The following is a 27,068-nucleotide window of genomic DNA, read 5'->3' on the forward strand; positions in this document are numbered from 1 at the left end:
AAAGGGAAACTTGGGCAGGGAAGAGAGGGATAAACTAGGATTTGGGATTAACAATACATGTGCTGTGCTGTGCTTAGTCGCTCAGTTTTGTCCGACCCTTTGCAATGACATGAACTGTAGCCCACGAGGCTCCTCTGTCCATGGGGATTCTCCAGGCAGGAATACTGGAGTGGGTTGCCATGCCCTCTTCCAGGGGATCTTCCCAGCCCGGGGGTCCAACCCAGGTCTCCTGCATTTCAGGCAGATTCTTTACCATCTGAGGCACCATGGAAGCCCAAAAATACTAGAGTGCATAGCCTATCCCTTCTCCAGGGGATCTTCCCAACCCAGGAGTCAAGCTGGGGTCTCCTGCACTGCAGGCAGATTCTGTATCAGCTGAGTTAAACCAGGGAAACCCATAAATCACTATATTCTAACATTAAATTAAAACAAAACTGCAAATAGTCCTCCTGAGGCCATCCATCATGCAACAACAACAAGAAAACCCCACAAACAAAACAAGACAAGAAATGCTTTGCTACTGTTCTTACTAAAATGTAAGATAATTTTATGTCTCGCATAATGGCACACAAAATAGCTCTTTGTGGCCCTTTGTGATAATCAGAGAACATGACTCTCTGCAAATGTTTCCTCCAGAAATCAAAGGGTTTGGTGTCTTCCAGCTCATATTTTCCATCTTCAGAAATGCTATTTCCCTCCTCTGCATCTCACTCACTCTGGTTAATCTGGGTAGGGTTTCTTGCTACCCACTTTGGAATCCTGGGGACTAGGTGGCGAGTTCTCCCAGAGATATGTGGTTTAGTTTGGAAAATTTCATTGTGGTTTATAACCAGGTCAGACATTGTTTTCAAATTCTGCTCAGAGCATTTAAAAATTTTTTTTTAATTTTTATTTTTACTTTATTTTACTTTACAATACTGTATTGGTTTTGCCATACATTGACATGAATCCACCACGGGTGTTGATAACAATTTTATTTTATTGTTTTAAAATTTTAATAATATCTCTCTCATGGAGGAAGAAGGTACAAAGAATAATCTATCACAAGCTCATATACCTATTACCCACAAATTAAGAAAACAGTTTGCCATTTTTGTTCAGATTAAAAAAAAATTGGAATGATACAGAACAGTTGAGCCTATCTAACTGCATTCTTTTGTCCTGGGAGGTGATTGGATAGTTTGAGATGGTGTGCATTCTTCTGTCCACCCTCTTATGTTTTATATCCTAGACATGTGTTCTTCAATTTCAAAGGATTGCTTGGTCTGCTCAAAATACACAAATAATATCCCTATTGTGAAAATAATCTACTATTTTCACAGTATTTATTCATGTCAAGACAGTTCATCTTTAACTGCTGTGTAGTATTCCAGATTATAAATGTACTTATTTCTACATAACCATGAAGGCAACGGCACCCCACTCCAGTACTCTTGCCTGAAAAATCCCACGGACGGAGGAGCCTGGTAGGCTGCAGTCCATGGGGTCACAAAGAGTTGGACACGACTGAGTGACTTCCCTTTCACTTTTGACTTTCATGCACTGGAGAAGGAAATGTCAACCCAGTGTTCTTGCCTGGAAAATCCCAGGGACAGGGGAGCCTGGTGGGCTTCTGTCTCTGGGGTCGCACAGAGTCAGACACGACTGAAGCGGCTTAGCAGCAGCAGCAGCAGCATGATTTATATAATTATGTTCTTTTTTATGTATTGATGTCTTTTTTCCTTATTACAATTTCTCTATTACAAAGAGCCTGTTGGGACCTGTTTGGCTATGTACATATGGGAGAATTTGTTAGCTACTAGCTAGTAGAAATGCATATTTTCAATGCATAATTTTGCCAAATGTTTTAATTTTTTGAAACAGTCACACATTTTACAGAAATACTATAAGTGCGGTATATATTTATTTTTCCTAGACTATTTGAAAGTTGTCATTTGATTTTCCATCACCTTGAATACTTAATCTTGTACTTCTTACAAATAAGAAGGTTCTCCTACATCTTATACATATAGAGTACAACCATCATCACTAACATTGATGCATCACTATCGACTGTCTAATTCTCAGACCCCTTCAGGTGTCACCAACTGCTCCCTCGTGTCCATCATTGCAAAAAAAATAAAAATAAAAAGCAGTTGAAAATTGATCTTTGCTCTTGGTTGTCATCTCTCATTAGTTTCTTGCCATATGGAAGTCTCTTGCCATATTAGGCTCTTGCTAAAGTCTTTCTTTGACTTCATTAACTTGATACTCTCAAAAATCACACGCTGGTTTAGAATAGAATATCCCTCATGTTACAAAGGCTTTCTCGTGACTTGATTCAGGTTATGCATGTTTGTCAAAAATATCACAGAAGTGACGCTGTGGTCTTCTCCTTGTATGCTAATCAGGTGGTTCATGATTTTGATATTTTCCATTGCTGATCATGCTTACTTGACCTCTGCACTAAGGTGGGAATTTCCAGGCCTGTCCGCTGTGAAATTACTTTTTTTCCTTTGTAATTAATAAGTATTTTGTATAGAGGTACTTTGAAGCAGTAAGTACCACATTTCTTAACAATTTGCGATTTACTTATATCTGTATGGACACATAGTTTTTCATTTTACTTCATTGTTTACAATCCATTATAGTCATAATTTATTCTAGTATTCAAATGGTTGTATAGCTTATCTTGTATTTTGCCAGCCATGGATTTAGCCATCTCTCCAAGGAGCACTGATTGCTTTCAGTGGAAAATGGTATTTAGAAGATCTGGGTGTTAGGTATGCCCGTTGCTATGGGATGTCACTATTCCAGAATGCTTGTTGGATAGAGATAGAGAAAAATATATTTATGTATCAGTCTCTATGTAGAAGTCTATGTATCTATGTATCTGTCATCTATCTGTTCATCTATCATCTCTACTCTCCTACTCACCTACCTACTTATCTAACTACTCACCTATAAAAACTATGAGTTCATACACACATTTATACCTCTAATTCCAAACCAACATTATAGGTTTCATCCTAGTTTTCTCCTTTTCTATACTGGTAACTTCCTTCTGTGACAGTGAGAAACTTGCCTCTTTATACTCTCAGTGAAGTGAAGTGAAGTCGTTCAGTCATGTCCGACTCTTTGCAACCCCATGGACTGTAGCCTATCAGGCTCCTCCGTCCATGGGATTTTCCAGGCAAGAGTGCTGGAGTGGATTGCCATTTCCTTCCCCAGGGGATCTTCCCGACCCAGGAACCAAACCCGGGTCTCCCACATTGCAGGCTACCTCATTACTTCTCACACTGCATGGGCTCTGTGTCGCTATCTTAGATTACCGTTCATGTGCACACTCATCTCACCTTGCTGGGAATAGAGTTTTTAAAAACCAATTTCTACTATAACTTAGCAGCATATAAGAGTTCTAATTTCCTTATACCTATGTTGACACTTGCCACTACTAGACCACTGAAATTTTGTAATTCTGACAGGTATGAAGTGGTATCTAATTATTGCTTTCATTTTGTCATGTAGAGGTTTTTCATTCTATTAGTAAAATACATCTCCTTTTACTGCTTGAGGTTTCTAATTGTTTTCTAAGAATTCCATTTCTATCCTATTCTTCGGTCCTCGAAGTGCCAAAAAGATTTAAAGTTTTGCTTTTTGCATTTAGGTCCTTAAATCAACAAGAAATTATATCTTTGTTTGCTCTGAAGTAGCAATCTGACTTTTGCCACCATGATACCATGAGAGTTAGTTGTCCCAGGCCCAATTCATTGACTAGTCTATCAACTCCTAATAATTTGTAACATCACTTCTATCATATACCAGCTTTATTTAGTTATTTACTTACTTATTTGGTTGTAAAATATACATGCTTTTGAACTGTGGTGTTCAAGAAGACTCTTGCAAGTCCCTTGGACTACAAGATCAAACCAGTCAATTTTAAAGTAAATCAGTCCTGAATATTCATTGGAAGGACTGATGCTGACGCTGAAGCTCTAATACTTTGGCCACCTGATGCAAAGACCTGACTCATTGGAAAAGAATCTGATGCTGGGAAAGATTGAAGGCAGGAAGAGAAGGGGGCTACAGAGGATGAGATGGTTGCACAGTATCACTGACTCAATTGACATGAGTTTGAGCAAGCTTCAGGAGTTGGTGATGGACAGGGAAGCCTGGCATGCTGCAGTCCATGGGGTTGCAGAGTTGGACACGACTGAGTAACTGAACTGAAAATATACATAAGGGCTTCCCAGGTGGCTCAGTGGTAAAGAATTTGCCTGCCAGTTCAGGAGACATGAGTTCAATCTCTGGGTCCAAAAGATCTCCTGGAGAAGAAAATGACAACCCGCTCTGGTATTTATGCCTGGGAAGTCCCATGGATAGAGGAGCTTGGCAGGCATAGTCTGTGGGGTCACAAAAGAGTTGGACACAACTTAGTGAAAAACAACAACAAAATTGGCATAACATAAAATATTCCATTTATTCATTTTTAAGTGTAGAGTTCAGTGGAATAAATTACTTTCACAGTGTTCTGCAAATGTAACTATTACAGTATTTATTTCTCAAAATTTTCCATCTCCGCAAACAGAAGTTTTATCCTCATTAAACCATAATTTGACATTTCCTTTCCATTTGGTCCCTGGTAAACTCTCATCTACTTTGCATCTCTATGACTTTGCCTATTCTATATATTTTATATAAGTAGAGTTGTATAATATTTGCCCCTTTTTGTCTGGCTAATCTCACTTGGCATAGTATCTTCATATTTCATCCATGTTATCGTGTGTGCCAGAATTTCAATTGTTTTTAAGGCAAAGAATGGACAAATAGACCAATGAAATATAACAAAATCCCCAGAACCATACAGAGGAACAAAGATAGTCTCTTCAACAAATGGTGCTTGAAGAACTGGACTTGCACATGCAAAAAATATAAACCTTAGACACAGACCTTACAGTCTTCAAAAAATTAATTCAAAATGGATCATAAGCCTACATTTAAAACACAAAACTACAACATAGGTGAAAGTCTCAGCAAACTTGCATTAGATAATAACTTCTTAAATATAAAATCAAAAGCAAGAGCCACAAAATAAATTTTTGATAAGTTGCGCTTCATTAAAATTAAAAACTTTTGCTCTGTAAAAGAGACTTCTTAGTCTAGCCACAGACTAGCCACAGACAGGGAGAAAATAAAAAGACACATATGATTTTTAAAAAACTGTCATCCAAAATATACAAAAACTGTTAAAACTCAAGAAGAAACTCATAAGAAAACAAAAAACTTGATTAAAAATGGGTCAAAGACTAAACAGAGACCTCAATAAAAAGAAGATACATAGATTGCATGTAAGCACAGGAAAAATGTCTGTATATATGTCATCAGAAAATGCAAGTTAAAATGATGAGATGCCTCTACACATCAAAATCTGGGACACGGACAACATCAAGCGCTGGCAAAATGTAGAGCAATAGGAACTCCCATTCATTGCTGGTGCGAGTGCAAAATGGTTCAGCTACTTTGGAAGAGAGTTTAGCCACTTCTTACAAAATTAAACACTGTTTCAATACAGTCCTGGAATCATGTACCTTGATATTATTCTAAAGAAATGAAAACTTATCTCCACACAAAATGCTGTACATGGAATTTAGAAACTTTGTTAAACTGCCCAAGCTTGGAAGCAACCTTCTTCAGTTCAGTTCAGATCAGTTGCTCAGTCATGTCCGACTCTTCGCGACCCCGTGGACTTGCAGCACACCAGGCCTCCTGGTCCATCGCCAACTCCTGGAGATCACTCAAACTCAAGTCCGTTGAGTCGGTGATGCCATCCAACCATCTCATCCTCTGTTGTCCGCTTCTCCTCCTCCCTTCAGTCTTTCCCACCATCAAGGTCTTTTCAAATGAGTCAGCTCTTCATACCAGGTGGCCAAAGTATTGGAGTTTCAGCTTCAGCATCAGTCCTTCCAGTGAATATTCCACTGATTTCTTTTACGATGGACTGGTTGCATCTCCTTGCAGTCTAAGGGACTCTCAAGACTCTTCTCCAACACCACAGTTCAAAAGCATCGATTCTTCAGTGCTCAGCTTTCTTTATAGTCCAACTCTCATATCCATACATGACTACTGGAAAATCATAGCTTTGACTAGACAGACCTCTGTTGGCAAAGCAATGTCTCTGCTTTTTAAAATGACGTCAAAGTTGGTCACAACTTTTCTTCCAAGGAGCAAGCGTCTTTTAATTTCATGGCTGCAGTCACCTCTACAGTGATTTTGGAGCCCAAAAAAATAAAGTCAGCCACTGTTTCCACTGTTTCCCCATCTATTTGCTATGAAGTGACAGGACCACTGTCTATCAGATCTAGTCCCTTAAATCTATTTCCCACTTCCACTGTATAATCATAAGGGATTTGATTTAGGTCATGCCTGAATGGTCTAGTGGTTTTCCCTACTTGCTTCAATTTCAGTCTGAATTTGGAAATAAGGAGTTCATGATCTGAGCCCCAGTCAGCTCCTGGTCTTGTTTTTGCTGACTGTATAGAGCTTCTCCACCTTTGGCTGCAAAGAATATAATCAATCTGATTTCAGTGTTGGCCATCTGGTGATGTCCATGTGTAGAGTCTTCATTGTGTTGTTGGAAGAGGGTGTTTGCTATGACCAGTGTATTCTCTTGGCAAAACTCTATTAGTCTTTCCCTGCTTCATTCCGTACCCCATGGCCAAATTTGTCTGTTACTCCAGGTGTTTCTTGACTTCCTACTTTTTCATTCCAGTTCCCTATAATGAAAAGGACATCTTTTTTGGGTGTTAGTTCTGACAGGTCTTGTAGGTCTTCATAGAACCGTTCAACTTCAGCTTCTTCAGCATTACTCATTGAGGCATAGGCTTGAATTACTGTGATATTGAATGGTTTGCCTTGGAAATGAACAGAGATCATTCTGTTGTTTTTGAGATTGCATCCAAGTACTGGATTTTGGACTCTTTCGTTGACCATGATGGCCCTTATGATTTTACAGTGGAAGTGAGAAATAGATTTAAGGGACTAATCTGATAGACAGAGTACCTGATGAACGATGGACGGAGGTTCGTGACATTGTACAGGAGACAGATCAAGACCATCCTCATGGAAAAGAAATGCAAAAAAGCAAAATGGCTGTCTGGGGTGGCCTTACAAATAGCTGTGAATAAAAGAGAAGCAAAAAGCAAAGAATAAAAGGAAAGATATAAGCATCTGAATGGAGAGTTCCAAAGAATAGCAAGGAGAGATAATAAAGCCTTCCTCAGAGATCAGTAGAAAGATATAGAGGAAAACAACAGAATGGGAAAGAATTGAGATCTCTTCAAGAAAATTAGCGATACCAAGGGAACATTTCATGTAAAGATGGGTCAATAAAGGACAGAAATGGTATGAACCTAACAGAAACAGAGGATATTAAGACGAGGTGGCAAGAATACACAGAAGAACTGTACAAAAAAGATCTTCAAGACCAAGATAATCATGATGGTATGATCACTCACCTAGACCCAGACATCCTGGAATGTGAAGTCAAGTGGGCCTTAGAAAGCATCACTATGAACAAAGCTAGTGGAGGTGGTGGAATTCCAGTGGAGCTATTTCAAATCCTGAAAGATGATGCTGTGAAAGTGCTGCACTCCATATGCCAGCAAATTTGGAAAACTCAGCAGTGGCCACAGGACTGGAAAAGATCAGTTTTCATTCCAATCCCAAAGAAAGGCAATGTCAAATAATGCTCAAACTACCACACAATTGCACTCATCTCACATGCTAGTAAAGTAATGCTCAAAATTCTCCAACCCAGGCTTCAGGAATACGTGAACCGTGAACTTCCAGATGCTCAAGCTGGTTTTAGAAAAGGCAGAGGAACCAGAGATCAAATTGACAACATCCTCTGGATCATCAAAAAAGCAAGAGTTCCAGAAAAACATCTATTTCTGCATTATTGACTCTGTAAAAGCCTTTGATTCTGTGGATCACAGTAAACTGTGGAAAATTCTGAAAGAGATGGGAATACCAGACCACTTGACCTGCCTCTTGAGAAACCTATATGCAGGTCAGGAAGCAACAGTTAGAACTGGACATGGAACAGACTGGTACCAAATAGGAAAATGAGTACATCAAGGCTGTATATTGTCACCCTGCTTATTTAACTTATATGCAGAGTACATCATGAGAAATGCTGGGCTGGATGAAGCACATGCTGAAATCAAGATTGCCAGGAGAAATATCAATAACCTCAGATATGCAGATGACACCACCCTTATGGCAGAAAGCGAAGAACTAAAAAGCCTCTTGATGAAAGTGAAAGAGGAGAGTGAAAAAGTTGGCTTAGAACTCAACATTCAGAAAACTAAGATCATGGCATCTGGTCCCATCACTTCATGGGAAATAGATGGGGAAACAGTGGAAATAGTGTCAGACTTTATTTTGGGGGGCTCCAAAATCACTGGAGATGGTGATTGCAGCCATGAAATTAAAATACACTTACTCCTTGGAAGAAAAGTTATGACCAACCTAGACAGCATATTAAAAAGCAGAGACATTACTTTGCCAACAAGGTCTGTCTAGTCAAGGCTATGGTTTTTCCAGTAGTCATGTATGGATGTGAGAGTTGGACTGTGAAGAAAGCTGAGCACTGAAGAGTTGATGCTTTTGAACTGTGGCGCTGAAGTAGACTCTTGAGAGTCCCTTAGACTGCAAGGAGATGCAACCAGTCCATCCTAAAGGAGATCAGTCCTGGGTGTTTATTGGAAGGACTGATGCTGAAGCTGAAACTCCAATACTTTGGCCACCTCATGCAAAGAGTTGACTCGTTGGAAAAGATCCTGATTCTGGGAGGGATTGGGAGCAGGAGGAGAAGGGCATGAGATGGCTGGATGGCATCACCGACTCAATGGACATGATTTGGGTAAGCTCCGGGAGTTGGTGATGGACAAGGAGGTCTGGCATGCTGTGATTCATGGGGTTCCAAAGATTTGGACATGACTGAGTGACTGAACTGAACTGACAGGACCAGATGCCATGAACTTAGTTTTCTGAATGTTGAGTTTTAAGCCAACTTTTTCACTCTCCTCTTTCACCTTCATCAAGAAGCTCTTTAGGTCCTCTTCACTTTCTGCCATAAGGGTGGTGTCCTCTGCATATCTGAGGTTATTGATATTTTCCCAGTAATCTTGATTCCAGCTGTGCTTCATCCAGCCCAGCCTTTCTCATGATATACTCTGCATATAAGTTAAATAAGGGTGACAATATACAGCCTTGACATACTCCTTTCCCTGTTTGGAACCAATTGCTGTCCATGTCCAGTTCAAATTGTTGCTTCCTGACCAGCATATAGATTTCTCAAGAGGCAGATCAGGTGGTCTGGTATTCCCATCTCTTGAAGAATTTTCCACAGTTTATTGTGACCCACACAGTCAAAGGCTTTGGCATAGTCAATAAAGCAGAAATAGATGTTTTTCTGGAACTCTCTTGTTTTTTTGATAATACAACAGATGTTGGCAATTTGATCTCTGGTTCCTCTGCCCTTTCTAAAACCAGCTTGAACATCTGGAAGTTCATGGTTCACGTACTGTTGAAGCCTGGCTTCAACCAGGCTCAATTTTAAGCATTACTTTGCTAGCATGTGCTGCTGCTGCTGCTGTTGCTAAGTCTCTTCCTTCGTGTCTGACTCTGCAACCCCATAGACGGCAGCCCACCAGGCTCCTCTGTCCCTGGGATTCTCCAGGCAAGAACACTGTAGTGGGTTGCCATTTCCTTCTCCAATGCATGAAAGTGAAAAGTGAAAGTGAAGTCTCTCAGTCTTGTGTGACTCTTAGTGACCCCATGGACTGCAGCCCCACCAGGCTCTTCCATCCATGAGATTTTCCAGGCAAGAGTACTGGAATGGGGTGCCATCGCCTTCACCATGCTAGTGTGTGAGATGAGTGAAATTGTGTGGTAGTTTGTGCATTCTTAGGCCTTACCTTTCTTTGAGATTGGAATGAAATTGACCTTTTCCAGTCCTGTGGCCACTGCTGAGTTTTCCAAATTTGCTGGCATATTGAGCGTAGCACTTTCACAGCATCATCTTTTAGGATTTGAAATAGCTCAACTGGAATTCCATCACCTCCATTAGCTTTGTTCATAGTGATGCTTCCTAAGGCCCACTTGACTTTGCATTCCAGAATGTCTGGCTCTAGGTTGGTGATCACACCATCATGATTATCTGGTTCGTATAGGTGTCTGGATAAATAAACTGTGGTATATGAAGTCAATGGAACATTACTCAGCCATAAAAATAAGTGAGTTATAGAGCCATTAAAAGACATGGAAGAATCTAAAATGCATCTTACCAAGTGAAAGAAACCAATCTAAAAGGGCTACATTCTGTTTGACTTCAAGTACATGACATTTAGAAAAGGCAAAACTATGTACTGTAAAAATCATGTAGTTTCCAGGGGTTGTGGTGAAGAAATGAACAGGTAGAGCACCGAGGACTTTCACAGGAGTGAAACTACTTTTTTGGTACCATCATGATAAAAACATGTTATCAAACACTTGTCTAAACCCATAGATGGCATAACGGTAACAGTAAACCTTAATGTAAACTATGGACTTTGGACAATCAGGATGCATCAGTGTAGCTTCATCAAGTGTAAAAAATGTACCACTCTGGTGGGGGATTTTGATGATGGGGGTGGCTATGCTTTTGTAAGGGCTGTATGGGAAATCTCTGTATTCTCCCCTCAGTTTTGTTGTGAATCCTTCAGTGTTCTAAAAAATTAAGTCTTAGTTCAATTGCTCAGTCACATCCGACTCTTTGCAACCCCTTGGACTGCAGCATGCCAGGCCTCCCTGTCCATCACCAACTCCTGGAGTTTACTCAAACTCATGTCCATTGAGTCAGTGATGCCATCTGACCATCTCATCCTCTGTCATCCCCTTTTCCTCCTGCTCTCAATCTTTCCCAGCATCAGGGTCTTTTCAAATGAGTCAGCTCTTCATATCAGGTCGCCAAAGTATTGGAGTTTCAGCTTCAGCATCAGTCCTTCCAATGAATATTCAGGACTGATTTCCTTTAGGATGGACTGGTTGGATCTCCTTGCTGTCCAAGAGACTCTCAAGAGTCTTCTCCAACACCACAGTTCAAAAGCATCAATTCTTTGGTGCTCAGCTTTCTTCACAGTCCAACTCTCACATCCATACATGACTACTGGAAAAACAATATCCTTGACTAGGTGGACCTTTGTTGGCAAAGTAATGTCTCTGCTTTTTAATATGCTGTCTAATTGGTCATAACTTTTCTTCCAAGGAGTAAGTGATTTTTTTATTTCATCGCTGCAGTCATCATCTACAGTGATTTTGGAGGCCAAAAAAAGTAAAGTCTCCCACTTTTTCTACTGTTTCCCCATCTATTTGCCCTGAGGTGATGGGACCAGATGCCATGATGTTAGTTTTCTGAATATTGAGCTTTAAGCCAACTTTTTCACTCTCCTCTTTCACTTTCATCAAGAGGCTTTTTAGTTCCTCTTCATTTTCTGCCATAAGGGTGGCGTCATCTGCATATCTGAGATTACTGATATTTCTCCTGGCAATCTTGATTCCAGCTTGTGCTTCATCCAGCCCATCGTTTTTCATAATGTACTCTGCATATAAGTTAAATAAGCAGGATTAGGTCTCAGTAGAAAAAGTCAATTCCCAATTATATTTTCCTATTATGTATAAATATGATTAATTTTTGTGTTAATCTTGTGTCATGTGTCTTTGTCAAATTCATTTAATAGTTCAGGAATTTATCTTTACTTGACATTCCTAGGCATTTTCTACGCAGATTATTGTGTCATCTGCAAATAAGGTAGTTTGATTGCTTCTATTCAGTTCTGTATGCCTATTATTTTTCATTCTGCCTGCTGTCCTGGCTAGAACTTTCAGGTTGAGTTGAATGAAAGAAGTAGTACTGGAGATCCTTGCCTTATTTCCATTCTTAGGAGAAAGTATTTGGCTTTTCATTAGTAGTAGTGCTTGCCTTTGTTTTCTTATAAATGCCCTTCATCAGGTTAAGAGCTTCTTTTCATTCCTAGTGTGGTGAGAGTTTTATTATGAATGGACGTTGAATTTTGTCAAAAGCTTTTCTGCATCAACTGATATGATGATACGATTTTTGTTGTTCAATCGCTAAGTCATGTCTGACTCTTTGCAACCCCATGGATTGCATCACACCAGGCTTCCCTGTCCTTCACTCTCTCCCAGAGTTTGCTCAGTTATGTACCATTGAATCAGTGATGCTATCTAACCATCTCATCTTCTGCCACCCTCTTCTTCTTTTACCTTCAATCTTTCCCAACATCAGTATTTTCCACTCAGTTGGCTCTTTGCATTAGGTGGCCAAACTATTGGAACTTCAGCTTCTGCATCAGTTCTTCCATTGAATATTCAGGGATAATTTCCTTTAGGATTGACTGGTTTGATCTCCTTGCTGTAAAAGGGACTTCCAAGAGTCTTTTCCAGCACCACAATTTGAAACCATGAATTCTTGGGCACTCAGCCTTCTTTATGGTCCAGCTCTTATATCTGTACATGACTACTAGAAAAACCATAGCTTTGACTGGATGGCCCTTTGTCAGCAAAGTTATGTTTCTGCTTTTTAATATGCCGTTTAGGTTTGTCATAACCTTCCTTTCAAGGAGCAAGCATCTTTTAATTTCATGGCTGCAGTCACCACCTGCAGTGATTTTGAGGCCCAAGAAAATAAAATCAGTCACTGCTTCCACTTTTCCCCCTTCTTTTTGCCTTGAAGTGATGGGACCAGATGCTATGGTCATAGTTTTTTGAACATTGAGTTTCAAGCCAGCATTTTCACTCCTTTTTTTTTTTTTTTTTTTGCCCTCATCAAGAGGCTCTTTAGTTCCTCTGTACTTTCTGCCGTTAGAGTGGTATCATCTGCATATCTGAGGTTGTTGATATTTCTTCCCACAAGCTTGATTTCAGTTTGTGATTCATACATCCTGGAATTTCACATGATGTACTCTACATATAATTTAAATAAAAGGGTGATAATGTACAGCCTTGTCATACCTCTTTCTCAATTTTGAACCAATCTGTTATTCCATGTGCAATTCTAACTGTTGCTTCTTGACCACATACAGGTTTCTTAGGAGACCGGTAAAGGTGGTCTGTTACTCCCATCTCTTTCAGAATTTTTCACAGTTTGTTGTGATCGACACAGTCGAAGTCTTTAGCACAGCCAAGGAAACAGAAGTAGATGTTTTGCTGGAACTCCCTTGGTTTCTCCATGATCCTTCACCATGACAAGGCTGTGATCCATGAAGGGGGATGATGTGGTAGTCTCTCCTTAAACTAAATTGGAGCTAAGTCATTAATAAATTGCCTCATAAGAAGGAACCTTTATTATAGTTATTTAATAAATCCATATAAAAGTCTACTTATTGGGATGCATAGTAAAGAGGCAATTTTTTCTTAATGTCTTTGAAAATTTTGCGAGTGTCCTGAACTTCCTGCATTTGCTATCAGTTTCATAGAGTATTTTTTTCTCCATGGTTATTAACCGTTTTGCAAATCTATGTACTTATAAGCTCTGCTTAACTGTGCACCATCTTTGCTTATAGTCAGATTTTATTCTCCAGGAAGATATGTAAGCATCCAATTCTTTCCATTTCAAAATGTGTTTTCTACTCTTTCCTAGGAAAGAAAAATTTTATATCATATCAGCTCAGTTCAGTCACTCAGTCGTGTCCAACTCTTTGTGACCCCATGAACCTCAGCACGCCAGGCCTCCTTGTCCATCACCAACTCCCTGAGTCTACCCAAACTCATGTCCATTGAGTTGGTGATGCCATCCAACCATCTCATTCTCTGGCATCCCCTTCTCCTCCTGCCCTCAATCTCTCCCAACATCAGGGTCTTTTCAAATGAGTCAGCTCTTCGTATCAGTTGGCCAAAGTATTGGAGTTTCAGCTACAACATCAGTCTTTCCAATGAACACCCAAGACTAATCTCCTTTAGGATAGACTGGTTGAATCTCCTTGCTGTCCAAGAGACTCTCAAGAGTCTTCTCTAACACCACAGTTCAAAAGCATCAATTCTTTGGTGCTCAGCTTTCTTCACAGTCCAACTCTCACATCCATACATGACTACTGGAAAAACCATAGCCTTGATTAGACAACCTTTGTTGGCATAGTAATGTCTCTGCTTTTTAATATGGTGTCAAGGTTGGTCATAACTTTCCTTCCAAGGAGTAAGCATCTTTTTATTTCATCACTGCAGACACCATCTGCAGCAATTTTGGAGGCCAGAAAAGTCAGCCACTGTTTCCACTGTTTCCCCATCTATTTGCCATGAAGTGATAGGACCGGATGCCATGATATTAGTTTTCTGAATGCTGAGTTTTAAGCCAACTTTTTCACTCTCCTCCTTCACTTTCATCAAGAGGCTCTTTAGTTCTTCTTCACTTTCTGCCATAAGGGTGCTGTTATCTCCATATCTGAGGTTATTGATATTTCTCCCAGCAATCTTGATTCCAGCTTGTGCTTCATCTAGCCCAGCATTTCTCATGATGTACTCTGCATAGAAGTTAAATAAGCAGGATGACAATATACAGCCTTGACGTACTCCTTTTCCTATTTGGAACCAGTCTGTTGTTCCGTGTCCAGTTCTAACTGTTGCTTCCTGACCTGCATACAGGTTTCTCAAGAGGCAGATCAGGTGGTCTGGTATTTGCATCTCTTTCAGAACTTTCCACAGTTTATTGTGATCCACACAGTCAAAGGCTTTGACATAGTCAATAATGTAGAAATAGATGTTTTTATCTCTCTTGCTTTTTCAATGATCCAGAAGATGTTGGCAATTTGATCTCTGGTTCCTCTGCCTTTTCTAAAACCAGCTTGAACATCTGGAAGTTCATGGTTCACGTATTGCTGGAGTCTGGCTTGGAGAATTTTGAGCATTACTTTACTAGCATGTGAGATGAGTGCAATTGTGCAGTAGTTTGAGCATTCCTTGGCTTTACCTTTCTCTGGGATTGGAATGAAAACTCACCTTTTCCAGTCACATAGGCAACTGTATTTTATATGATTTTGAAGTCTGTTTAAGATATGTAATCCAAATTATCTGAGCCTATTTTTAGATTTTTAGTATTCACATGATCTTGCTGAACCCTCTGTAATTGTTTCAGTATATTTCTGCAGATTCCAAATCATAAATTACTTCTATATTTATAAAACTAGTAGTTCAAAAATCTTTTGAAGATTCTGATCATGTGTCTACTTGTTAAAATTATCTTTCAAATATGTTTAGGATTACTATTCTTTTGGACTTCCCACGTAGCCCAGTGGTTAAGACTCCATGCTTCCACTGCAGTTGTCATATGTTCAGTACATGCTAGAGGAAGTTCCACATGCTGCAGGGTTCAGCCAAAAAATAAAATTCTTCTTTAATATAGTCTACATGTTATGACATACATTTTAAAATAGCCAAATTGAAATATAGTATATGAAATAAGTATATTTTAATAGAAACTAAAGCAGAGATTTAAATTACTTAAAATATATATTTTGCCCTGTAAGAATTTTATTTTTACTGTCTTTTTGTATAGCAAATATAATTCTTTTGCTTTACTTGAGAAATAATTTAATTCTTATCATTTTGGTGATATGGGTGACTTACCTATCTTTATTTTTGTCTTTTTGTTTCAGATCACAGATTCTGCTCACCTTCCAGTCCACACACCAACAATAAAGAGAAAGGAATGTCATAGTAGAATCCTCTTTCCAACTAAGGTACTTGATTTAGTTATGAATTTAGCAAGTCTTTGAAAAATGACAAGTTGGTTTTGGTCTCTAACCTACCCCTTACCTTCCCTTCTTTTCCCTTCCTTCCTTCCTTCTTATTTTCCTTGGAGACTTCTGGTTAAACATAGCAGATTCAAAATGCATACTTTTTTTTTTTTTTTGCTTTCTAATGAAACTTACTAACCCAACCAAAGAGAGAGAAAAAATAGACAAATAAGTCAATGTAATTTTGGAAGATGGAAGAACCTGAGTGAGAGGTTAGGAAGGCTGAAAAATCTGAATGTCAAGGGCTTAGAAAGGTCTTGCTAAGTCACAAGATAATTAAGATTTTGCACACCTAGAAGCATTAGGAACTAGAGACACCAGATTCTTCAGGAGGCAGGGGTGACTTGCAGTGCTGAAGAGAGGAATAGATTGATCATCTGAGAAAGAGCAAGTAGCCCCTGTACACACACCACCCATGGTACATGGCAGGGAGTGCAAGTCTGTCCCCCTCACAGATTAGGAAACAAACACAAGGAAGGTGAGAAAACTGGCCAACTAATGTTTAGGAAAACCAGATTTTGTTATAATTTTGTTATACATATTGCTATTTTATGACAATAATTTCAGGTCAGAAAGACATGATACAGAAATGGAAAATCTATAGTGGGTTGTCAACTTGATAATTCTGTGAAAACATCTACAATTTTAGTTATTGGGGTTTCAGTGAGAAATTTCAGGGTGCCTTCTGTCTTGAAGGTATAATAGGTCTTGCTTAACTTAATAGGAGTGTTCCATTTCCTGGAGCACATTTTTTTCTAATTGATAGTAGAAAATGAAACACATAATTTGCTGTAGAGATAAAATTTTGAAATTACTCTTTCTTCTAAAGAAGGTTTTAAAAACCATATTATTTTTGCTACCCCTCCCCAATAAAAATATGTATACATAGGCAATTTTGACTCTATTTGTTATAAAGGAATGATTTGAAGAATTTGTCAGTCTAGAATTTTTTAAATGTTCAGAGCATATCAGCTCAAATAAAAGTCAGGCTTTATTGCTACTACTTCCAGGTAGTAACAATGTACGTTTGATCACCACTTAAATAGTTCTCTTTCTTCTTCTCCTCCTCCACACCCCTTTTCTCTTCTTGGTATTTTTTCAAATCAGAATTTTCCAATTATGAAGTACTTAGGGGCGAGAATCTTAAATGCTGGTGAGAAAAGGAAACGCTGCTTTTCTTTGTCTGGGGCAGGAGGGGTTGAAGGAATCACCAGAATCACCTGTTCAAAGTTGTTTAACAATGTGCATTTGGTCTCTTTGTTTTATAGCATAAGGCCCACCGGTTTTTCCTCACATCCTTTACTGCTCCCACCAAGTGTCACCAGTGCACATCTCTGATGGTGGGTTTGATAAGACAAGGCTGCACCTGTGACGGTGAGATCTGAGAGAGGAATACATGGAGTCAGACTCCTAATACTTGTATCTAAGTGTTTCAGTGCCAACTCAGCGCCATAGCAAAGTACAGAAACTGGGTGATTTCCAAACACAGTCATATGGTCCTCACTGGCTGGAAGTCTCAGACCAGAATGTCAGTATGGCCCAGTTCTGGGGAGGCCTTCTTGCAGGCTGCAGACGGCTGCCTGCTTGCTGTGTCTTTAACTGGTGGAGGAGACAAGGAGTTATCTTTTTTTTAACTTTTTATTTTTACTTTATTTTACTTTATAATACTGTATTGGTTTTGCCATACATTGACATGAATCCGCCACGGGTGTACATGCAATCCCAAACATGAACCCCCTCCCACCTCCCTCCCCACAACATCCCTCCGGGTCATCCCCGTGCACTAGCCCCAAGCATGCTGTATCCTGCATCGGACATAGACTGGTGATTCGATTCTTACATGATAGTATACATGTTTCAATGCCATTCTCCCAAATCATCCCACCCTCTCCCTCTCCCTCAGAGTCCAAAAGTCTGCTATACACATCTGTGTCTTATTTGCTGTCTTGCATACAGGGCCATCATTGCCATCTTTCTAAATTCCATATATATGTGTTAGTATACTGTATTGGTGTTTTTCTTTCTGGCTTACTTCACTCTGTAAAATCGGCTCCAGTTTCATCCATCTCATCAGAACTGATTCAAATGTATTCTTTTTAATGGCTGAGTAATACTCCATTGTGTATATGTACCACAGCTTTCTTATCCATTCATCTGCTGATGGACATCTAGGTTGTTTCCATGTCCTGGCTATTATAAACAGTGCTTCGATGAACATTGGGGTACATATGAGACAAGGAGTCCTGTGCGGTCTTTTTTGTAATGGCACTGATCCCATTCTTGAGGGCTCCACTCCCATGTCCTCATACGGACCCCATCTCCAAACACCATCACGTGGGGATTACGATTTCGATATATCATTTATGAAGGAACACAAACATTCAGTCAGAAATTTCGTTCTCTTTGAATTGTGGAATCACGACAGTGAACTGATCGCATTACTAAAAATCCCTCTGAATCTATTTCATATGGGGGCTTCTGAAGAGACCTCTGCACTGTGCAGCTCCAGACAGCCTCATCCCCTCACAGCCCACGTGAAAGCACCCCAGGGAGGTGTGCTGTGTAGTCTTCAGGCAGGGCCGCAGTTATTAGGAAAATGTGTTTAGATACATTTTGTTGTTTATAGCAATAGCAGAGTGTGAGGACCACATTCACCAGCTTATGTGACAGGAAAATAGAATGCTAGCCTTGAGTTGTAATCCTTTTATTTTACTCATTGAATTTATTATGACATCATTGAAAGAAAGAAATATAGTTTTGGAAGTATCAAACAGTATATCACAGTACCGCACTGACACCTCATACCTCATCCTAGGAAACAGACTCTCGAGTGCCCACTCAGGAACACATGGTGCAGAGTAAGACAGCTTTCCTGTCCTCAGCACTGTGACAATCAGAGATGCCTTAACCATAAATGCACCCCAGCATATTAAATAAAGTGGGACTTTACATGGGGAATTCTGTGCCCATGCAATCCTCCCAGGGCAGCAGAGGCAGCTTCTGAGCTGAGCTCCCAGAGCATTTCCTGCTGCCAACATCTCTCAGTCTCTGCTGAGCCTGGAACAGCTCCCACCAGTGTCACAGGAAGATGGTGAATCTGGAAGCTGCCACTACCGCTGCAGCCCTCAAAACCTGCAACACCTGCCAGTGTCAAGAAACACCCTGCTGCTGTGGAGTTAAGAGCACCCACCAAATTCAGCAGCCATTCCTGCAGCTGTCACCCCCTGTCAATTTCCAAGCCAGTAAAATCGACGTGCTGTGTTTTACAGCTCTCCTCAGTTCAGTTCAGTTGCTCAGTCGTGTCCAACTCTGCGACCCCATGAATCGCAGCACGCCAGGCCTCCCTGTCCTAGCTTGACTCAATTCAGTCTCACAGGTTATCTTACCAGCAGAACTTATGTCAGGTTCAAAACTTAGCTCCAAGGGAGTCTGGGACAGGCAGTTTTTTTAGCATTTTGATCTCTAGGATAGAGTAGACAGAAATGCAGTGGGGGTTGAGGGAATCAACCCATTTCACCCGCTACAATCATATCTCTCTATTTCCTTCAAAAAGCATGTGGGTTCTCATGTCACACAGCCTGTGTAGAAAAAGCTCCAAGAGCTTGTCCAGTGCCTTTTCATCAGAAGAAAGGTGCCTTCTGTCTAGACCCACAGAAAGGCTTGGGAACAGCATATGAAGGCCATGTCTGGGTAAGTGGCAATGTTCTGGGTTCCCATGAACTTTTGAAGAGTTTATTAATCACTTTTCAAAATGCATGTACAATATTTGTCAGAAGTATTTATGATATGTTATACAGTATTAATTATATTAAATTGAAAATATTTTTTGCATCCTAAGAATATGATTTCAAAACTAAATGTAGCTGCTCCCAATAGGATATTTTCAAATTTCCCAAAGTTTTCTGTTTAGACATTACCTTGCAATGAACAAATGCTAAAATCTGTCTTAATGATATAACTTTGATTTCCAGTCAGCAATAATAACTTATGAGATTAAAAGTGAAAAAAAAAATCTTCCTGAGAAATATTTAAAATCTGAAGTGATTTTGGAGTTACCAAATTTGAATTTAATGTTACCTTAGAGGCAAAGCTGTGACTGTTATTTGAATGAATTGCTTGTGTTAATTGAAATAGAATTAATATATTTTTCACACACATGAATTATTCAGTAATCAAAAGAATTGCCTTGCTTTTAAATTTCAGTCATGTCGTTGGGTTCCAATCTTTTAACAAGAAAAGTGTTTGTAACACACTTGTATTGTTTTAATTTTGTATGTCATAATTGTGTAGTGTTTGATGTTTCAGCTTGGATTGCTTTTATTTGTTTCTTGAAAAATAAAAACTAAAGATTCCAAAGAAAGCAGGCAGGAAAAGAAGATGGCAGAGGGCATTGGCCGTAGTTTGTGACTTCAAACTCTTCCTATATGATATGAACGAAGAAGACTCAAAACCCAGTGTTGTAGTGAGTCAAGTGATTGACATGAGGTAAGCTTTGAAAGGGAGAATGTTTTTATCAAAACAAGATCTGGAATAAAAGTGGTTTCTGATATTCTTTTAAGTAGTGTTGTCACAACTTAAGTTCCCAATTTTCACCATTGCCGTGAGGACTTGAAGAAAGATTTTTGCCTAAAGTTTGCATCATTACCTCTTAGATGTGGATTATAACTGTGTAATATTTGTAAGAGTTTGGTTTTTTTTTTTTTTAGTCAGAAGTTTATTTTCTTATTATGTTTGCATGTGTTTATAGCAGGGCCTCCCTGTTAGCTTAAGAATCTGCCTGCAATGCAGGAGCTGCAGGTTTGATCCCTGGGTCAGGAAGATCCCCTGGAGGAGGGCATGGCAACCCACTCCAGTATTCTTATTTGGAGAATCCCATGAACAGAGGAGCCTGGTAGGCTACAGTCCACGGGGTCACAAAGAGTCGGACATGACTGAAGTGACTTAGCACAGAACAGCACATGTGTATAGCAGGAAAGGAAATACAACCTCAAAACCAAAAGCTCTTTACATTGAGATATTATTTATGTATTATAAAATTCACCATTTTAAAATGTGCAATCCACTGGTTTTTAGTATATCACAAGCTTGTAAAACCATCACCATAAACTGATTTTAGATTTTCATCACATCAAAAAAAAAAAAAAAACAACCCTTATTAATTAGCAGTGGCTTTCTACATTCACCACTGCCCCCAGCCCCATTAATCTGTTTCTATCTCTATGGATTTGCCTATTTAAAATTTTTATATAATTGAAATCATAAAATATGTGGAATTTTGTGACTGGCTTCTTTCACTAAGGATAATTTTTCAAGACTCACCCATGGAGCATCTATCAGTACTTCATTTTTCATGGCTGATGCCCTTTGTCAGGTTGAGAAACTGGCCTTCTCTTCCTGGTTTGTTGAGTCTTTTTATCTGAAAAGGTGTTGTTGGATATTGACATGGTTTTTCGGGTCTCTTGAGATCATTGTTGTTTTTCCCTTAACTCCCATAATTTATTACATTATTTTTTTAATTAATTTTTTAATTGGAGGGAAATTGCTTAACCAAGTTGTGTTGATGTATGACAACATAAATCAACCATAATTATATATATATACCTTCCCTCTTGAGCCTCCTTCTTCCCTGCCCCCACCAATCCCACCCCTCTAGGTTGTCATAGAGCACCAGACTGGGTTTCCTGTGTTACATAGCAACTTCTCACCAGTTACCTATGTTACACACAATAGTGTATATATGTTGACACTACTTCCTCCATTCATCCCACTCTGTACCCACGGTGTCCACAAGTCCATTTTCTACATCTGTGTCTCCATTCAGTTCAGTTCAGTTCAGTTGCCCAGTCGTGTCTGATTCTTTGAGACCCCATGAACTGCAGCACGCCAGGTCTCCCTGTCCATCACCAGCTCCCAGAGTTCACTCAGACTCACGTCCATCGAGTCAGTGGTGCCATCCAGCCATCTCATCCTCTGGTGTCCCCTTCTCCTCCTGCCCCCAATCCCTCCCAGCATCAGTCTTTTCCAGTGAGTCAACTCTTTGCATGAAGTGGCCAAAGTACTGGAGTTTCAGCTAGCATCAGTCCTTCCAAAGAAATCCCAGGGCTGATCTCCTTCAGGATGGACTGGTTGGATCTCCTTGCAATCCGAGGGACTCTCAAGAGTCTTATCCAACACCACAGTTCAAAAGCATCAATTCTTTGGCGCTCAACCTTCTTCACAGTCCAACTCTCACATCCATAAATGACTACTGGAAAAACCATAGCCTTGACTAGACGGACCTTAGTCGGAAAGTAATGTCTCTGCTTTTGAAAATGCTATCTAGGTTGGTCATAACTTTTCTTCCAAGGAGTAAGCGTCTTTTAATTTCACGGCTGCAGTCACCATCTGCAGTGATTTTTGTTATGGCCAGGGTCTGAGTCCCCAAAACGGAGAGAATAAGACATCCACAGCAATGCAAAAGCAGGAAGGGGTTTTATTTCTAGCTCGAGCTAGGGCTCCCGCCACATCCAATGCAGTGGAGTGGAGCAAGGAGCCCCGAGCCCAGATTTACAGCAGTATTTATAGGTTTTAGAACAGAGAGTTGGCAAGGGCTGATTGGCTGCAGGAGTTTCCTAGTATTTACTAATTGGCTAATCTTTATTGGCTGCAGGGGTTTCCTGGTATTTACTAATTGGCTATTGGCTGCAGGGGGATGTCTTTTATGTCCTGATAAACTCAAACCAGGTTACAGGGAGTATGCTGATTAGACAAGTCCTGGCATCCGTGGGGATGACCTCACGGGGCAATGACTCAGCCTTTCCCGTGAGTCCTACCTTAGTCCCTGACGCCTATCATGGCGTTTGTTAGGTCCCAACATTCCCCCCGTCCTTTGATCATGGAGAGGAATCCTCCTCTTCATTCTGAGACATTTCCTGATATTGTTGTCTCAGCATCATCACTTGAACTGTACTGATATGTTCTTTTTACAAAGGTCCAAGGTCGAAGAATAAATCTGGCCACCAAGTATTGGAGGGATTCCAGTAGTCGAATTGAGTACCTCATGGGTTAGTCCATTATGAAGCGTCCAGGTGATCTTAGCAGGTTGATGTGGGTTAGCACCAGCAGTTCCGGAGTGGAGAAGGAGGGCCACCAACAGGAGAGTCAGGGGGATTCGTCTGGGGCCAGCTGGCAGACGAGCTTCATTTTTAAGGGGTTGGTGGGATGCGGCATCGCCTTCCATTCTTTTTGGGCCTTTTCTTGTTCCTCTGGGGTGGCACAACGCACGTGGTTGCAGTGCACCCAGGGTCCAATTCCGTCCACCTTTAGGGCAGTGGGGGTGGTAAGGAGAACAACATAGGGGCCCTTCCATCTTGGCTCTAAGGTTTTTGACTGGTGTCTCTGAACCCAGACCCAATCTCCCGGGCCCATATCATGGGACGGGATCATTCCTTTACTCTGGCCCTCATGAACTTCTTGTATCAGTGACCAGATACGTTTATGCACTTTACTTAAAGCCAGCATCTCTTGTTGGAACGTGCGTAGCGAGAGAGATGGTTTAGTCTTTCCCTCAAACACTGAACAAATGAGGGGTGGACTTCCATATACAATTTCAAAGGGAGTCAAACCTAGTTTATAGGGGGTATTGCGCTCCCGAAAAAGCGCAAAGGGAAGGAGGGTTACCCAGTCCCCTCCAGTCTCTATTGCCAGCTTTGTTAAAGTTTCTTTTAGGGTCCGATTCATTCTTTCTACTTGTCCTGAGCTCTGGGGACTGTACTCGCAATGTAGCTTCCATTTGGTCCCCAGGGCTGAGACCAGTCCTTTAACAATTTTGCTCACAAATGCAGGTCCATTATCAGAGCCAATAGATGCCGGCAGCCCAAACCTAGGTATTATCTCTTCTTGGAGCTTCTTAGCCACTATTATTGTGTCTCCTTTTTAGTGGGGTAAGCTTCTACCCACCCAGAAAATGTATCAACCAAAACTAACAGGTAACGATAGCCATACTTGCCTGGCCTCATCTCTGTAAAATCTATCTCCCAATGCTGTCCGGCCTTTCCCCCTGGTATCTTACACCCATATGCTGTCCTTTTCCCGGTCTCATCATCTGACAGGCCTTGCAGGTGCAGACTATGTCCTGCATGGTTTTCTTTTGTCGGGGAAACCACAGCTGCGGTGCTTGTAGAAACGTCAAAGTCTTTTTCTCTCCCAAATGGGTGGTTTGATGTAAATGGGTACAGAGATGTCTGCCCAGGTCGGCAGGAAGCAACAGGTTGTCATCCTGGTCCTGATATCATCCGTCCTTGCCCGCAGGGTGGTTGGTGTTATCCTGCATCCAGCTTAAATCGGAGGGGGGAGTATATGGGGCTTGGGGGAAGAGTCCCCATCCCTGGCGGTGGTAATCCCACAGCCAGCACATGAGCTTGGCAGTATCGAGCGGCCACCTCGCGGGCTGCTACATCGGCAGCACAGTTGCCTCGGGCCCTGGCATCTTCTTTCTGGTGTCCTGGGACATGTACTATGGATACCGCCCAGGGCAAGTGGACTGCTGCCAAGAGTCTGCGTATTTCAGGTAGGTTCTTAATCTCTTTCCCCTCTGCTGTCAAGAACCCCCGTTCTTTATATATAGGGCCTTGAATATGCGAGGTGCCAAATGTATATCGGCTGTCAGTGTAAATGGTGATCTTTTCTCCTTTTACCCTCTCTAGTGCTTGTATCACAGCTATCCGTTCTGCTTTTTGGGCGGATGTTCCAGGGGGCAAAGCCTCAGCCCAGACGACCCTCCCAGTGTCATCTACTATGGCTGCCCCCGCTTTTCTCTGCCCATCCTTTATATAACTGCTCCCATCTGTGAACCATATCAGCTCACTGTCCTTTAATAGTATGTCACTGAGGTCTCTACATATGGCAGTTACCTCAGCCAATACTTCAACACAGTCATGGAGAGGCCCAACCTCCTCCGGGATGGGCAAGAGAGTAGCAGGATTTAGAAAACAAGGTATCTGAAAGTGTATCCGGGGAGCATCTAACAACAGGGCTTGGTAATGGGTTAAGCGAGTGTTAGAAATCCACTTACCCGGTGGCTGTTTGAGGATTCCCTCTATGGCATGGGGAGTGTAGACCAGGAGGCGCTGTCCATAAGTCAACCTGTCAGCATCATGGACAAGGAGAGCAGCGGCCACGATGATAGGGAGACAGGGTGGCCATCCAGCAGCTACCGGGTCCAACCGTTTAGAGAGGTATGCCACAGGCCGCCTCCAAGGTCCCCATTGCTGTGTCAGGACTCCCTTTCCCACTCCCTGCTTTTCATCCACAGTTGAAATGGCTTAGCTGGGTCAGGGAGAGCTAGGGCTGGGGCTTCTAGCAATGCCTGCCAGGGCTCCTGAAACACCCGCCTCATTGGCTCAGTCCAAGTCCAGTTCTTATTTTCTCTACTTCCTTCATATAGAGGCTGGGCCTTTTCAGCAAACCCCAGGATCCATAGCCTGCAGTACCCAACAGTCCCTAAGAACTCACTCACTTGCTGAAGAGTCATTGGCTCAGGGATCTGTAAAATAGTCTCTTTCATAGCCTGAGTCAACCATCTTTGCCCCTGTTTTATTTTGTACCCCAAGTAAACGACTTCCTGTTTAGCAATTTGGGCCTTCTTTGCACTCGCCCGGTACCCCAATGTCCCCAAAGTCTGAAGGAGGTCGCCTGTGGCCTCTAGGCATACCTCCTTGGTAGTAGCGGCCAGCATGAGGTCATCCACATACTGCAGTAGGACAACGTGGGGGTGGCTAGTCCGGTACTCACAGAGGTCCTCGCCTAGAGCCTCGTTGAACAACGTCGGCGAGTTTTTAAATCCCTGTGGAAGGCGAGTCCAGGTCAGCTGTCCTACAGTTTGACTGTCTTCGTCAGTCCATTCGAATGCGAAGATCTCTTGGCTCTGGGGGGCCAGAGGCAAACTGAAAAAGGCATCTTTTAAGTCCAAGATTGTATACCAGATGTAGTCTGGTGGCAAGCTGCTCAGGAGGGTGTATGGGTTAGGGACAGTGGGATGAATGTCACTCACCCATTTGTTGACTTCACGAAGATCTTGGATGGGTCTAAAGTCCGTTCTCCCAGGCTTTTTCACAGGCAGCAGGGGAGTATTCCATGGGGACCAGCACTTTTTAAGAATCCCTACCTTCAGGAGGCGCTGTATGTGTGGCGTGATTCCTTGCCGGGGCTCCTGACATGGGGTACTGCTTTACCTTCACAGGGGTAGAATTTGCTTTTAATTCAACAATGATGGGAGGTCTTTGTTTTGCCAGTCCTACTCCTGCCGTCTCGGCCCAGGCCAGAGGGTATTTTTGGATCCATTGTAGCATAGCCGGGTCCACAGCTTCAGGGGGTTTTGATGAATATAGTCTGTATTCATCTCTCAGTGCCAGGGATAAAACATGAATTGGTTGTCCAAGCCCGTCTGTGACTGATGTCCCTCCAGAGTCAAAGTGAATTTGCACATTGACTTTGGACAATAGGTCTCTTCCTAATAAAGGGGCCAGACACTCCGGGATCACCAGAAATGACTGGGACACCCATTGGGCTCCCAAGTCCACTTTTTGTTTAGTAGTCCAGTAATATCTTTTTGTCCCGGTGGCTCCCTGGACCAAGCTAGTCTTCTTGGACATCGGCCCGAATTTTTGATTGAGGACCAAGTATTGGGCTCCCGTATCCACCATGAAACTGACCGGTTTCCCCTCCACATTAATAGTTACCCAGGACTCGGGGAGGGGTGCTGGGCCCTGACCCCGCTAATCACTATCTTCTCCTGCATATAAAATGTGGGTACCCGAGGGAGACTCTTCTTTTCTTACAGTCCTTTTTTTCAGGTTTCTCTTGGGGCACTCATTTTTCCAGTGCCCTTGCTCTTTGCAATAGGCACATTGGTCTCTCTTTAGGGTCGGTCTAGCTGGTTTTTCCCTTCCTTTCGGCTGGGTGTCTCGAGTCTTCCGGGAATCAGGTCCCAGTCTCGTCCCCACAAAGAAAATTTGAGCCAGCTCTTTCTGATTTCTTCGGTTTTCCTTAGCTCTAGATTCCCTTTCCTCCCGTCTAATTCGTTCCTCCCTCTCCTCAGGGGTCTCTCTGTTATTAAACACTTCCTCAGCTGCCCTCACCAGATCCTGTATTGACTGTTCTCCCAGCCTCTCTATCCTCTGTAACTTCCTCCTGATATCCAGAGCTGCCTGATTAACAAAGGCTAGCAAGACTGCTGCGCGTGACTCATATCAGCCTGAGGGT

At 41.5% G+C, this 27,068-nt stretch overlaps 1 protein-coding gene across 1 annotated transcript in view; it reads left to right on the top strand.

The window, feature by feature from the left end:
* Positions 1-27,068, top strand: part of LOC114112789 (serine/threonine-protein kinase MRCK alpha-like) — a 66,663-nt gene that overhangs the window by 24,339 nt on the left and 15,256 nt on the right. The window contains exons 7-10 of the mRNA XM_027963897.1: positions 15,687-15,770; positions 17,096-17,201; positions 19,381-19,517; positions 20,176-20,312. Of these exons, the coding sequence (XP_027819698.1) occupies positions 15,687-15,770; positions 17,096-17,201; positions 19,381-19,517; positions 20,176-20,312 (464 nt within the window). The remainder of the gene's footprint in view (positions 1-15,686; positions 15,771-17,095; positions 17,202-19,380; positions 19,518-20,175; positions 20,313-27,068) is intronic.

The sequence above is a fragment of the Ovis aries genome, chromosome 2, assembly GCF_016772045.2.
Source record: "Ovis aries strain OAR_USU_Benz2616 breed Rambouillet chromosome 2, ARS-UI_Ramb_v3.0, whole genome shotgun sequence".
NCBI classification, from domain to species: domain Eukaryota; kingdom Metazoa; phylum Chordata; class Mammalia; order Artiodactyla; family Bovidae; genus Ovis; species Ovis aries.